This window comes from Ambystoma mexicanum, chromosome 8 (assembly GCF_040938575.1).
Source record: "Ambystoma mexicanum isolate Mex_15411 chromosome 8, UKY_AmexF1_1, whole genome shotgun sequence".
In the NCBI taxonomy this organism is placed as follows: Eukaryota; Metazoa; Chordata; class Amphibia; order Caudata; family Ambystomatidae; genus Ambystoma; species Ambystoma mexicanum.
In genome coordinates, this window is record NC_090929.1 from 1,176,591,180 (window position 1) to 1,176,606,495 (window position 15,316).

General features: G+C 41.2%; 1 protein-coding gene across 4 annotated transcripts in view; it reads left to right on the top strand.

The window, feature by feature from the left end:
* The window catches only part of PCDH15 (protocadherin related 15), a 3,978,145-nt gene that overhangs the window by 1,135,198 nt on the left and 2,827,631 nt on the right, over window positions 1-15,316 (top strand). For all 4 annotated transcript variants that reach the window (XM_069611238.1, XM_069611242.1, XM_069611241.1 and 1 more), the window contains one exon: window positions 7,019-7,129. In XM_069611238.1, the coding sequence (XP_069467339.1) occupies window positions 7,019-7,129 (111 nt within the window). The remainder of the gene's footprint in view (window positions 1-7,018; window positions 7,130-15,316) is intronic.

Here is a 15,316-nt window from a genome sequence, read left to right on the forward strand (position 1 = left end):
GAATATTGCATCCACCTGAGCTTACATAAAGCATTCTGTACCACCTTCTTCTTTTGTTCCTATTCACCTGTGTGCTACCTTATCCATTTCATGTCAACTCCTTATTGATTATAGAGAAGCGTGTTAGTGCCAGATTCTCTGTTGTTCATCTTTATCATATCAGATTAAGTGTGCTATTCAATTATTAATTTATTATAAAGCGTGATATATATATATTGTTTAAATTATCAATTAAACCTTTAAACTTGCAAAACAGAACTACTTCTTGGCTCAGTGGGGTCAGGGGGATTCCGAGAGAGGGGTGTTATATAGGGGTAGTCATCCAGAACGCATGAACTGGACATAAAGATATATCAATAAGGGTTTTCATTCAGTATTCTAGACTAGGCGTTGACTTAGCTGTAGTGTTGAATTGAATCCTCTTACAGCGAGGAGTAGCTGTGGCTAACCGTGCAGCAGAACCTTGAAGAACCTGAAGACGCTGGAGGATATAATCAGGTTGAGCCAAGAAGAGGGAATTGCAATAGTCGATAGAGGAAGAAACAAGAGCAGACACCACAGGTGCAGAGGCGTTGCTATGGTGGGCAAGGGGGCTATAGCCCCTGGTCTTTTGGCTGTAGCCCCGGATAGAATCTCAGGAGCTACACCCAAAAGGCTAGCTAGCCCCCAGTCCTGACATTTCGGACATCAGCGTAGCCCCGGTCTTTTACAGACCTAGCAACACCCCTGCATAGGTGCATGAAAGTGCACAGGAATAAAAGGCAGAACCTGATGTAGGAGTTTGAGTTGGAAATAACCCTGTTGACAGACAACGATAACCTGGGGTTCCATAGACAACAGGAGAATAGAGTTTCACTCCGAGATCTTTGACCATAGTGACAGGTTTTGGAAAATGGCCAAGAGAGGAGGACCAGGAATCGGGGGTCCAGAGAGAGGAAGCCATGGGAAGGCCTACTACCAGCACCTCAGTCTTGTCACCATTCAACTTGAGCCAGTTGTTATGCATCCATTCTCACACAGCCTCAAGGCATACCCGGAACCTAATTAGAGGCAGACAGGTCGAGGTGCAACAGAATCTGTGTATCGTCGGCATAAGCATAGCAGAGGAAGTCGTTGGAGAGATCTATTTGGTCAGTGGTTGACTGTAACCTTTGATAAAGAGCGGAGAGATAGCAGACCCTTGGGGGGACACCACAGGAAAGATTAACCGCCTCATAGAGGAAAGGGCGAAGTGAGAGGGTTTGAAGATGATCCATGAGAAGCCAGGGTGGGGCACAAGAGGCCGGCTCCAACTAGGCGACCGAGCAGGATACCATCAATGATGGTGTTAAAGGTGGCCCGAAAGATCAAGCAGCAAAAGAGCGCTAATGCTGCCTTTGTCATGGGTCTATGCTAGGTCGTCAATCACCGAGACCAGGACGCTCTCGGTTCCCCACCCTAGACGAAAACCAGATTACAAAGAGTGGAAGAAAGAGGATTGTTCACGAAAGGTGGTGAGCAAAGGACAGACTAGAGAATCCAAAAACTTCATAAAGAAGGGGAGTAGAGAGATGTGCCAGAAACTGCAGGGATAGAAGGTTCAAGTGAGTTTTTTTTTTTTAAATAATGGAATAACCATAGAATGTTTAAGAGGGGCTGGAATTGCCCCAGTCGACAGAGAGGAGTTCACTGTCATAGTCAGAAGGTGGGTAAGATGGCAGGCAATGATTTTAATGAAGCTAAGTGGGACCGGATCTTGAGAGAAGGATGACTTAAGTCAACAGATAGCAGTTGCAACATTAGTGGGAGACAAAGAGGGGAAGACTTATCAAGATGCAGTTGCAGGCAGCCCTACAGAATGTGATGGCGCGGCAGCTACATGAGGCAGCCCAGCACTGATATTAAGCCTAATAGTTTGATTTGGTTGACAAAGAAAAATAACAGAGAGTCGCAGAGTTCTTGCGAGGGAAGAACCAGATCGGGAACCACAGAGAAGAGGCCACATATGTCCTTTAAAAGTTCTTTAGGCTGGTTGAGAGAAGTCTCAATCAGCAAAGCAAAGAACAGCTGCTTGGCATTAGTAATGACACAATGATATTGCCACGTGGCTGGAGTCCATGCAGGTTTTGTTCACGGGGCTAAAGAAAGTCTCCACTGGTGCTCGAGTTGTCTATGCTTCGGGCGCCTAGCCCGGAACTCCTCCGGGAATTATGGTTGCATGGACATTCTGATGGCCTGGATCTCTTAAGGGGGTAAAGGTGATCAGCTGCAGCCAGAAAAGTGTTGGATCGCAAGCCTAAATCCACATGGGAGACATCAGAATGGCTGGCGAGAATAAGCCTGGAAATAGCCTCCGGTTGAACCTCGACGGGAAATGGCATGGGTGTGGAGGGCCAGTTTAGGGGCCCTGAAGTACCATATAATAAGCACAATAAAATTGGTCCAAGTTACATGGAAGGACAGATATACCAGAGCCCCAGCCTCAGGGGAGAAAAAGAGGTCACGTGTATTCCGTAGCCTATGGGGCCAGATATGTGTTGTATAAGAGCAATTTCCTTCATAGAAGACAGGACGTTCTGGATCTTAGAATCACCCACATCATTTACTTTAAGGCTAATGTCCCCTAACATAAGTAGATTGGCGTGCCTAAACTGGATATCGGCCACGAGATCTAAGAAGACAGCACTAAATAGGGGGTCATTACCAGGTGGGCGGTAGACAATCATCAGATGGAAGCAAGAAATAGAGCCAAGGGAGAGGCACACTAACATGGCTTCTATTTTCATATGACGACTAATAGTTATAGAGCGCCTGTGAAGAGCAAGCTAAAAACAACAGCAATTCCTCCACCAATCCTGGGGGGATGCAGTCAATATTAAGTAGCTTGTAGTTGGTTGGTAGCAGTTGGGCCAACATGGGACCAGATGTTTCCCACAGCCATGTTTCTGAAATGCAGGCAAAATCAGACAGTGTCCCAGAGAAAGTTGTGGCAGTGGGCAGTGTGGCCACGAGACAGTGGGCGTTAAAAAGAAGGCCTTTAAGTGGAGCAGTGGAAGAGATTGGGTTAACTCTCCCTAATGCCCTCCAGCCTTTAGGTAATACTGTGGCAGGTGGTGCAAGCTACAGTAGCAGGCTGGAAGAATATAATGCTCGACTTACTGCCATGGTGTGTGTCGAGGGAACCAAGCCTCCCATGCCGGACGTGTCCTGGATGGGAATAGATGGGCTTGACTTTGGCATGACTAGAGCATGCAAGGTGTGTGCCCGCTGCGCCCATCTGCTGCGCCTGCTGGGGAGTGCTGAACTAAAAGGACACATGCTATTGCAGAGGCGAATCCCCTGAAGCCCAAGCAAATGGCCAGAGAAGACAGACTGCAGCAGGGGAGTGCAGCCAGAGAAACCAAACACAGAACCGGCACCCGGGATGAGCCTCAGAACAAGCAGTGGCCAGGCACTCTCTCGCCGCACATGCAGCTTAAAAGGAAATAAAATAAGTAAAGAAAAGAAGAGGGAGATATAAAAGAAAAAATAAATTAACATACTATGATCAAAACAAAATATCATGTAGCGCCCAATCATGCGCCGCGGCCCAGGAAAGGGACCATAAAAGGAAAGAAACAGAAAAGTAATATAAACACAGTAAAACTTCTATTAAGCACAGTGTTCGCTTAATTGTACACTTCACTTTTACTTTATGCTCACCTAAAGAATGCTTCAAATATTGACACCTGCAGACTCAGCAAAGAATAGGTTCAGTGGGCCCTCGATCTCAGCATGGCTTTCTCCCCTCAATGCACCCTCCTGCCTGTGCAGCAGGGCAAACCCAGCAAATACTCGCCAGATCCTCATTCAGCAAAGACAGCAAGTCCTCCGAGAGACATTCCCCCGACTCTCTTTGCACTTCCCTTTTTAAGGTCTCTCTCTGTGATCTGCACCTTGATGTATATTTTCCCACAGAAAGTGTAAGAATTTCCTGCCCCTGATTATCATGTCACAGGCCAATCAGACACACCTCCTTTTATAAAACCTCTAGAATCTTACAGAGAACATGTGGTTTGCCTTTCACTTTTCCACAGTGATTCAGGGCAGCAAACGGATGCCAAAATGTTACAGTTCTCTATGATAGCTTCCTGCAGCAGAACATGAACAATGGAGCTACTTTGAGCAATGTGGCTTTTTACATTCCACATCTTCATTACAGAAGCAGCTTTACTTCTTTCATTTTTCAAGCAGTGCCACACAGCCTCTGTATGCAAACTCATGAATTGAGCCAATATGTCCCAGTGATCTGCACCAATGAGCTATGGACTGAGCTGTAAATATTAGCAAGGGATTATAGATAAGTAGGTTAAGGGTTATTCATTGTTAATTGTATGCTTCATTGCAACTCAGTCCATGCTATACCATGGTGTGGTGTACTATGCTACAGTACAGCTAACATGCACAGCTGGGTTGACATTTTTCTTTTTGTGCTTTGTTTGTATGAATTCACAGTCCTTGATAAAACTCTGCCCCAGCTGAAATTCAGAGCATCACTTTCATACAGGAATTTTATTTCTCTGGAAACTGCATTTCGATTGGGCTGTTGGGAATGTAATGCTCCCCTTTGTCTCTCAACCCCCAGTGTGTTTTCCAATTGCAAAAATGATTTCTGCACTCTTAGGCCCAGAATGGCTAGAGGCAGTTCATTTGATCCTGGGGCTGACTTTAAACCCTGATAACCAGTTAGCCTAGAGCATACCTATTTCAGTGAATGTTGATAGTTTTAAGGTAATTCGTGGGCGGAGCATACCAACCTTCACACTGGGTTGTATCATACAATATAAAAACAGCAGGTGTCCACAATGTTGTGAATATTCCCGCCCCCTGCACATCCTATTATTATTGTTACAATAAACAAAACTATTACTAATATATTTGTGTGTACTTAAAATATAGGTTTATGAAAAAACACTTTTCGCATCAAAAATTCATAAAAATGGTTCCTTATATAAAAAACGAAATGCTATGTATATATGTATTTTGAACAATACATTCAAACTATTGCCATCTCATCAAAGCCAGATTTTTCAGTTAGTACAGCATCATAAATTTTGATTTCCCAGGAAGACATTAGCATAATCAAGGGCGCCAGGGCACCACTTCGATGTTGATAGTGTGCGGTACAAATATCCTTTAAGATTAACATAATGAAGGTACATATATAACATATAATAGTTCATTATTTCAAGTCATATATGTTCAAGCTGTCCTTAAATGCAATAAATCTGATGCGTTTCGGGGAGATGAACTCCCCTTCCTCAGAAGTTGTCCATCTTACCCCAGCTCAGGGTTTTATGCTACCACATGCTTTTGTCAAAATCACTATCATATTTATTTAGGAATACTGGAAACTACACGCATTCCTATTTAAAGTAAGAACCCGAGTTTCTAAGGTTCATGGAAACCAAATATATGGTACTAACACCTCCAAGCAAATATATTTTAGAGTTTTAAAGAAATTGCATTGAAAGCTGCAAACCTTTTTTTCAAATAGTCAGTGCAAAAATCATCCTAACTGTGTTTTGGAGCCTCTACAGCACGCAATGGCCCTCCATGACTATGGCCTCATGCTCTCAATACCGGTTTCGAACCGTGTATATCTCTCCCACAACAACCCGCACACACTTCACAACACTGCAACAACACATAAGCAACACCAGCAGCACACGAGGACTGACATCGATCCAATACTCGCACCGAAGCTCAGCACCCGGTGTATACCGAATTGAAGCTGCCAACAGAACAACACTCCTCTGACTATCCTACTCCCGCTTTACCTACTAACCCATCCCACCGTCTCATTTGGAGATCCACCAGAGCACCTGGGGAGCAACTCCATTGGTGACGGTGCGTGGTACAAATACCTTTAACCTCAAAATGTCCTAATTTGCATTTTATAAAATGTATTCATTGTTCAGCTGGTCAACGTAACCTGTTATTAATTGATCAGTTTCTACATTATGACCCTTATTTTTACTAATGGAACTCTGAAAAAGACAACTATCTAATGTTACTCTAATATCTCAGCTTTGCATACAAAAATGTATCGAATGTATATGCAATATTTCTATTATAACTACACATGGTACAACTTCAGTTTCTTTTGTTGTGGTAAGATAGCTCAGTGGGTAGAGCGTGTGCTGCTCTGATCTATGTGCAATCTTGAGGTCGCCGGTTCGAATCCTGGCCAAGCCAAATCAGCCTTTCATCCTTCCAAGGTTGATAAATCAGTACCAGCTTTGGTTGGGATGATAAAAGTTTTTAAATAGGTTCGAGGAACAGCGATTTGGCGAAAATGATACCTAAATAACAAGTCAGTTTATATGCACAGTGTCATACCGCAATGGTTTCATGAATTAGTACAGATCCTGCACATTTTCCCATCGTAATACTCCTAAACCGCCTCTATAGTGGCAGTTTGAAAACATCTTGTAAACCTATGCAGAATAAGAATGAATCAGCAAAATGTTATTATTAACATGAATGCACCTTTGTCGACCCCTTATTATCTTAAGCTCTGCAAGGAAAACTTAACTGTGAAATAGGTGTTTTGCAGAGAAAGTAGAAATGTGGGCAAGAGCCATTTTGTTCGAATTTCAGCCCTTACAGTGAATCGGTAGAATGGCTGCTAATGGGAGAGATTAGTGGCAACAGGTAGACATTGCACAAAGAGCTTTCCTGTGTGCAAAACAGTTCTAAATCGTGACAAGATTGTTTATTGACCCCCTAATGTGGAGCATGTTTTCTAGTTAGTAGTAATACAGGAATAGCAAGGACAGCATGGATGTCCGATTTCACAAGGTGGCTTGGAAGCAGCCAATTTACCTGAAAGGCTTATTCAGAAAATTGATCAAAGCCTGCACCTAACGCGTCTCCAAGCCTCAAGGAGTGTGTCAGGTGCACAATAGATGAACAGTGATGCAATAGACAAGCTACAGAGAGCTCATCAGCAAAGTCAGTGAACTCTCTCTTTTCTCTTTGATTTTGGCTTCCACAGGCATCCAATCAAACCTTTGACATCCCCCTCACTTTGTCAGGAGAAGTGGTTTTGAGGCGAAGGCTGAATTATGAAGAAAAGACCCGCTACCTGGTCATTGTGCAAGCTAATGTGAGTATTAAGTTCCTTTCTGTTTTCGGTGGAGTCTGTTCCCATTTGACATACATTTAAGAATTATGGTATTATAGAACAAAGGTGTTCTTTTTCCTAATTCAGCACTGTCAAATTATTTCCCGATATAGGTCCATTTCGTTGCTGACTTTTAACACACTGTGGCATGTAATTACTGGCTAGGAGTGTATTCATGCTGTAAAGCGAGAAAAATTCCCGCGGGCACAAGAAAAGACGGGTTGTTATGTAAAGTGTGTGATGAAAAGGCTTCTGATGTCACGAGTACTGCATGTTCTTACATGCACAGTGATATTAATTGGGACTGAAAGAGATATAATTAATACATTTAAGATATATTCTTGAGCCTACAAAAGTGCCTTGGTAAATGAATTGTTCTATGCACGTATAATATTTCTTTCCGTGCTTACATAATAGGAGAAATATAATTTGGGAAACCTGTACAATTGTTTTCTGTTTTTATTTTAAATTCATTACTCATGGTTAATAATAAAACATTTTTGTAATAGAAATATCATGACTAGAGCCGATCGTGATTACTTTTGAAAATGCCGTATTCCCTCCTGATAGCTTACTTCGAGTGATTAGATGGGCTCTTGGAATGTATGTTTGGAACAAACATTTGACTAATTGCACATGGTGTCAATGTTGGCAATTGCATGCATCTCAACTGTTTCGAATGTCCTTCCTCCGTCTATTACCATGAGCCTCTTCTTCATCTTGTCATCTTTTCCCCTGATATGCCAGGTAAGGGATGCTAGTATGCCATAATCGTAAACATGTTTTATTTTTGTTCATAACAAATTATATGTCCAATACATGTGAATATCATTGACATTATATACACTTCAAAGAATTATTAAAATGTTAAAGTACACATAACACAAATCAACTTACCAGTAAACTATTATAGTAAACACATTATTATAAAAATAGTTGAATGTTTTAACAATTGAAATTTCAGTCTATGGACAAGCATAATACAAACAGAGACACATACAATATAATACTACAAAACAAAAGTAAACCACTACTATAAAGTATTGAACAGACTCCATAATTTGAGATATGGCACTTCGCGGTCCTTATTTGACATTAATACTTTCTCATATTTAGATCATATCTGCACATCTAGTATGCACTCTTCTCTAGTAGGCTTTTTCCTAGTCTTTCAAACTCTTAGAATCAACCTCACTGCAACCATTAAAGCCTTATAAATCCATTCACTATACTCCTTTGTAATTGGGCATCTCCCACTTCCAAACAATAAGATCACATGCACTGACCTATGAAGGGTAATATTCAAAATCATACCATTCTGTTTAAATGATTTTTACAAAAACCACATACACGCAAACAACTCCAAAGTATATGCAATAATGTTCTGCTACAGTCGCCACAGCCCCAACACAGGTCATTCTCTATGAAATGTAGATTGCACATTCTTACAGGAGTCCAGTAAAGAAATATTAAGAATTGTGACTTCATCAAATCTTGATTTTGGATTTGACAAAATGCTCTGTCCAATTAGGGTACCTGGTACATGGAATCTGCCTCCATTGCCTGTTGCCTGCTCAGATGGCCACATTGTTCTGCTGGCCTTGTTCCTACAGAGTCTCACCATGATATCTGCTATTTTCCAGATAATGTGATGGTCGTTTAGAGGAATAGGATACAGCCATTCCTCAAAACACAGGGCCCTTAAAATGGCAAGCACAAGTTGAGCATGTTATCACTCTTGGCATGTGTATTGTTATCCCAGGATGCTTCATCTGGGCTAAGTGTTGAGGTGAAATGCCATCATTCCTTTGATCTGCTCAACTGCAATCATGATTGGCAACCTTACAGGAGTAGGCATTTACATTGTCAATACTAGCAGCTGTGAAGGCATTATGCAGTAGGACAAAGACAACAGATTTAGAATTCAAAATAAGTTATTTTATTAACTTAAATGTCCGGATGGAAAAAGGCCTAACTTGCCATATGCTGTGGTGGGATTTCTCAACCTAAATAAAACTGAGGAAAGTCTGAGTCAAAGAGTTCAACTTAAGAATCTGTCTGCTTTCAAAACCTATACTTGCCCTCACAACTAATCTATAAATTGTTTAGGGATATCAGCAACCAAAGGAAACAGTTTCCAACATAACGTTCTGAGCCTCTTCCAGCTCGCAGCTTCCTTTCAGCTCCCTTCTCCAAGTATAAAAACAGTGCTAGCAAAAGTCTCAGTTGCCTCTCTTGAGTTCAGAATAATGTTGTTTTAACCAGCACTCGGGGTTCGCTTCCCAAGTTCCAAATAACACAAATCCTAGCACCAACATATATTGAGACTTCGTCCTTAAGTCCATACATGATTAAAGTCTTATGGTTCCCTTCCCCAAGACTTAAGTTCAGCAACACAAAAATGTCTTTTGTCTCTGTACAGGTCTTTGCCACTCTTGGGCCTTATATCTTTATGGTTGGTGGTTTGTGTATACATTGTCATTATATTGAATAGCAACTTCAAAGTGTTGATTAGTTCTATTTCAAATGTAATTCTCTGTAATATGCATTTTTTGACTTCACTTAGATTTTAAATTCAACCTAGAATTCAACACTTAATAGTTTTACTTGATTTTTAATGTTCCATTTTAATTCTGAATTTAGTATGTGATGAATGTGATCCTTTAATAAAGTTTTCACTCAGTTCAGCATTGATTAGATGTTGAATTGTACTTGTTAAGGTTTTGTTCAGTTTAGTATTTAATAGGCATGGGTTGCGTTCAGAACACACCTTCCCTTTTAATCTGTGGTGTGAGTTCCCACTTAGTTCCATGTTTAAAAGGCATGAGTTGCACTCAAAACACACTTTCTATTCTGCCTGCTGTGTAATACTTTATTTATTAATGTTCAATAGGTGTGAGTTCAATTCAAAACACACTTGCTGTTCAGCCAGCAGTATGACACTTCTTTAATTCACTTGAAATGAAATGTCCAAAGTTCAGAGACTTTCAAGAATGTGTTTCTTCCCGCAAGTGACCACCTTTGCAAGACATTCACTGGTTGTGGTTGTGTTTAAGGGTCTCCCAGCAGTGTGTATTGCTTGGCCCTCTACTTTCCATTTAAGGGTTCCCATTCTGGCTCCTCAGGCACTCCTGTGCCACCGTCTGAACACAGGCGAACAAGCACTTTGAATTCAATGAAAAGGGACAGCCTTGCCACATGGTTCCCTTCCCAATGTGTGATCTACTCCACAGAGATCCAGGTCCCATGCCACGATTCCATAGGTCATCTACCTTTGCAGACTTCAGCATCTTGGCGTGCCTCTTCACCACAGTTCCCTGCTGCTTCTCTTGGCCTCTCGGCTGCTTTGACTGCGCTTCCACTTCCACCATCACCATCTCTACTTGAATTTGGCTCCTTTTATACACCTGCAGCCCTTTGACAGGCTGCAGGTATGAATGTTCAATTAGCCCTGCCTGACCACAATCAAAGGGACATGCCTGACCCTTACAACTCTCAGCAGGCATCTACCTTGTTCCAGTACTGTCAATTATCATATGTGAAGGCATGAGGGGAACTGGCTTATGATAGTCCAGGAAGATTGGGTTGATTATAAATAGGGAAAAGGGCATCACACTCCTAGTCACCAAAGACCATCTACCCAGGTGATCCTCCCTCTCTCGTCCAGCCCAGGGTCAGGATTCAAAAGCGCTGGCCTTTACCTAGCCAGCTGCACGATGGAGCAAGGGGAATAGGAGTGCAAATACCCTCCAGTTTCTCATACAGAACATATACTGTGTTATGTACTGCCACAGCATTATGGCAATATTATGTCAGCATCCCACTAAAGCTGGCAAAAGCTCCAACACATTTCTAAAAACATACTGCATCTGTAACTTTAGTTTGTAAATTATTCGGCATATGGGCATGTTTGGATCACCAAGGGTTAGTGCAGCACACTAGTTCTACACTGGTAGCTTATAGGTCAGATTGGGAAGTCACATGCCTGCCTTTTCAACACCTCATAGAAACCATGATTAAAGTAGTTTCTATAACTTTGTACATCTACTAAAAAAATATAAATGTACAAAGGCAGAACATGGAATAGTCTCCCTGGCACACTGCAAATTGCAGATGTGTTACTGGGTGCACAGGTAGTACACTCCTCCAAATGTGCATAGTGTATTCATAAATACTGTTTCACATATTACCCTGAACAAAGGGCTTGCGATCAACCTGTGTCAGTAGATGTGAGTGGCAGGCATATCAATGTTGTGTGATAGCTTCAGCTCCATATGTTTTTTAATATCCACCCAGACCATTTACAGTGAATCGAATGGGCAGACTTAGTTTGTGGTCTGTTAGTTTAAGACTTGTAAATTGACTTTTTATTTCTTTTTTCATGTGTGTGTTGTGTGTGTGTGGGGGGGGGGTAATATGGGGTAGGGGGTAGGGTAGTGCAATGATTGAGGGGCATGGGGGCCACAATTTAAAAAACAAAATTCAATAAAATCGACTTACAAGAGTTGAAATAGCAGACCACAAACAAACTGTGGTAATTCTAAATTCATAGTAACTAACCTACCTGTGTGTGTGAACTTAAAATGAAAACACTTTTGACACTGAGGTAGCAGGGGGTGTGGTACAAGATGAAAACTTGATCCACGAGCTTTGCAGATCAGCTAACTTTGGTGCCTTTTTCCAACACTGATATGAAGAGTTGAGTTAGTGCAGAGTGGAGGGAATGGATGTATCAGTATGAATAGCTTTGCCACCGGATAAGCTCAGGTAGAATATCCAAGAGTCCTGGTGTCCTTCTCTCAGAATCACGTTTGTGCTGTGGACACCTCTTGGTCAGTAGTCATCATCCAACAATCACTGCTTACCTCATCAGATGAGGAGTTTTCTCTGCTGCCACCACTAAGGATCAGCATTTAGGAGTTCTGCTGCAGCAGAAGTGAGTGAGTAGTTTGTGTTTGTCATCCTGATCGGGGGAGAGATATATGTACTGGTGCTCATCAGTTGTGAAGGCCTGAACATATTGTGTCCTATGATATAAGAACTTATGCACTCAGTAGTTACCTCTAGCAGGATCAGTGCAGTCAAAAGGTGCTATGCCCCCCATCATTCCATTAAATACCCACTAGAAGTGTCCTGGCCCTTGATCTATTCTAGTAAAATCCAAGTGAAGAGAGGAAACATCATCACTAGATAGCCTGCTCGACCAGATTTGGGTCAGCAAAGCAAACACAGACCACCTATTTGCCAGTGTCACTGTGATGACAATCGAAAATCTGTCATTAAGGATTCCTGATACCAAATTAGGAATATGTACAACATCAGTGAATCCACTAATTTTAGTCATAACTAAGGATTTCATTGAACTTGAGAACAGGAACTATTTACAGAGGTATGCAACCTGCAGCTCTCCAGATGGTTTGGGATATTCCCCACACAATCCCTCAACATTCACTATGGTGGCTAAAACTGACGGCTGTTGTAGTCCAAAACACCTGGAGAGCCAACAGTTGCAGAACCCGCTAAAATAATCTATACGTTTTTCAACTGCCAGGGTATGTTGAAAAGCTTGATTATGGAAATATGGGGAGTACTTGATATTACATCTGTTAAAGAGGATCCATATTTACCAGGACTTTGGGTAAGGGATGGTTCAAATTGGAAGAGGTTGCAGAATCGTCATCCTAGGTTTTATCAACATGGCAGCGAATGTCAGCTGGGGGGGTGAGCAGTGATTTGAGTCACCCCATGTGAGTCCCCCAAACAGGTCCTGGGTGTCTTATACACACATCTTAAAACATGAACATTGTTGATGTTATACATTTTTAAACTGAATTAATCATATATATATTTATTGAAAAAATTACATAAACACAAACAGTCATAACAGTCACACCCATTTACTTAATTACTTAGGCAACAGCCTGCAGATAGAATTGCGAATCCGACAAACCATCTGTTATTTGGCTATATTAATATGTATTGCAATTTGGCCAGATGTGCTTAATTGCCATCAATTAGTGGATGGTGTATTTTTGTGATTGATTAATTGAGTAGATGGGTGTGATTGTTAAGTCTGTTTGTTTATGTAATTTTGAAACTATGTATGATTAATTCCTTACACAATTTATAAAATAAGTAATGTTCATGTTTTGAAATAACTTCTCTGGACTTCCTATTCTATTTTTACATTGTTGTTCCGTGTGTGTATAGGGTAAGGACCCCTGCTCTTCCTAAAAATCTTTTTTCCAATATCTTGACTATAATCCTCCAGAAGAAATGGAACTCTCTACTGATCCAGCATGAAACTCCGAGAAGATGCCCATGCCATTTTCATTATCTAGGCACCTGTTAACTCTTTCTAAAATATAATAGTGTTGTATATTTGATCGTATATGACCAATAACATAAGTCTTGGACAGCAAGGGCACTAGTCTCTCACTGCTTTCTCGCAAAGTTGAAAATAGCTAGATAGAAAATGCGCCAAAAAGTGATTTAAGGATTTTGCTTGGGCACCCTCAAGAGAGGAATGTGTTGTGCCACTTGGTATTGTGTTTCTTTTATTGTTACACTTTGTGTTGGTTCTGTTTTTCTGTTTCATCCATGTTTTTCTGGTACAGTACTAGTGACTAGTTCAGAAATAGGTTGCTGCATCCGCTTGCATCCCCTACTCAGCACTACCACAGCCTTTGCCCTACTTCTGGACATGCCTCAAAATAGATGCCGGGAGAGTTACTCTGATGACCTTAACTGTGAAGGGGTTATCAGGATTATGACACCCTGTTAATAGGCATACAATCATAGACCCTTTCTTCAGGTAAAATTGTGATATGTTGTTACAAAAGACTAACCAAAAACTGGTGAAGAGAAAAGGGTAAAGGTTACCCATTGTAGAACATTCATGGCCTCTTCAACAATGAGGTAAAACAGGATAGTGATTCTACTAGGCCAATCTCCTGGAGCTAAGGTAAAGGACATGAGTTTATCTAAGCACATCTCTTTTGTCAGATTAATAGAGTATAGATTTTGGGGATTTATGAGTTATGAGTCTAATGGAGAAGCAATGGAATGCTGCAAAGTGGTTAAGCAAACTAGGGATTATAGGTAGTGTTCAAGAGTTTAAGTGGTTTCTCTGATGGGTAGTGGGAACAAAGAGAGGTGGGTCTCAGTGATGACATCATGAGATCTTTCTTGAAGAGTAGGGTCTTGTGACCCTCCCTGGAGTGTTGCATAAACTAAAGCACAATAATAAAAAGTTGTAATCCCGCAGCAGACTCTCTAAACTTAACCAGTTCAATCTCTAAAGCACTCCTTAATGTGGGGATGTTGCATTTCATTGTGGGTGGGGATTACAATATGACCCCTGACGTATATGCAGACAATATGTGAACTGTAAGATTTCCCTTCGCAATAGGCTTTTAGAGCCATGCTTAAAAACACAGAAATTGCATATTTATATATATTAGACTACAATTCCCAACAACAAAATAAAACGCATTTGCCCTATACCAGTCCCTTTCCATGTTAAATTACCTGCTGCTCTCACCAAATACATGAATCATTGTTTAATATCCAAAAATTGCTCCAACACGTTTTTCCGATCTTGCCGCATTGGGGGGTCATCATTCAATTCCAGGCTTCTCTGGTAAAGTCTCACAAGTGATGTAGTAATTCCGGTGCCATTCTTACTGCTAAACGCAAGGCCAAGAATTACAGCAAAATGGACAATGTCTGCCAATTTTATTAACCAGATGACGCGAGTGTCCATAATAACTGGGATACATGTAATGCCTTAATCAGATGTATAGCAATTGGCATATTGGTACACATAAACCATAGCATGCTTAAAAGGCTCAGTAACTTAGAAAAACAAATTGCAGGAACTAAGTGATATCACTCAGTTTGCCATGTTTGCCATGTTGCAAAATGCTGCGAGCCCCGAGATATGACAGCATATTGTATATGGTATACAATAAATGGTGGAAAGTCTATCTCGTGACAGAGTTCAAAGAATATAAACAATCTTAGCAAACAACTTACTAGTCAAGAATGAAACATTCTGGAGCCCAGCTGTTTGCACAGTAAACTTCTCGCAACATGACCACATGTAAACATTTTCTGGCATGCTGCCTAGAATAGTGGTTCATGAGAACATAATACACGTTTAAGGTG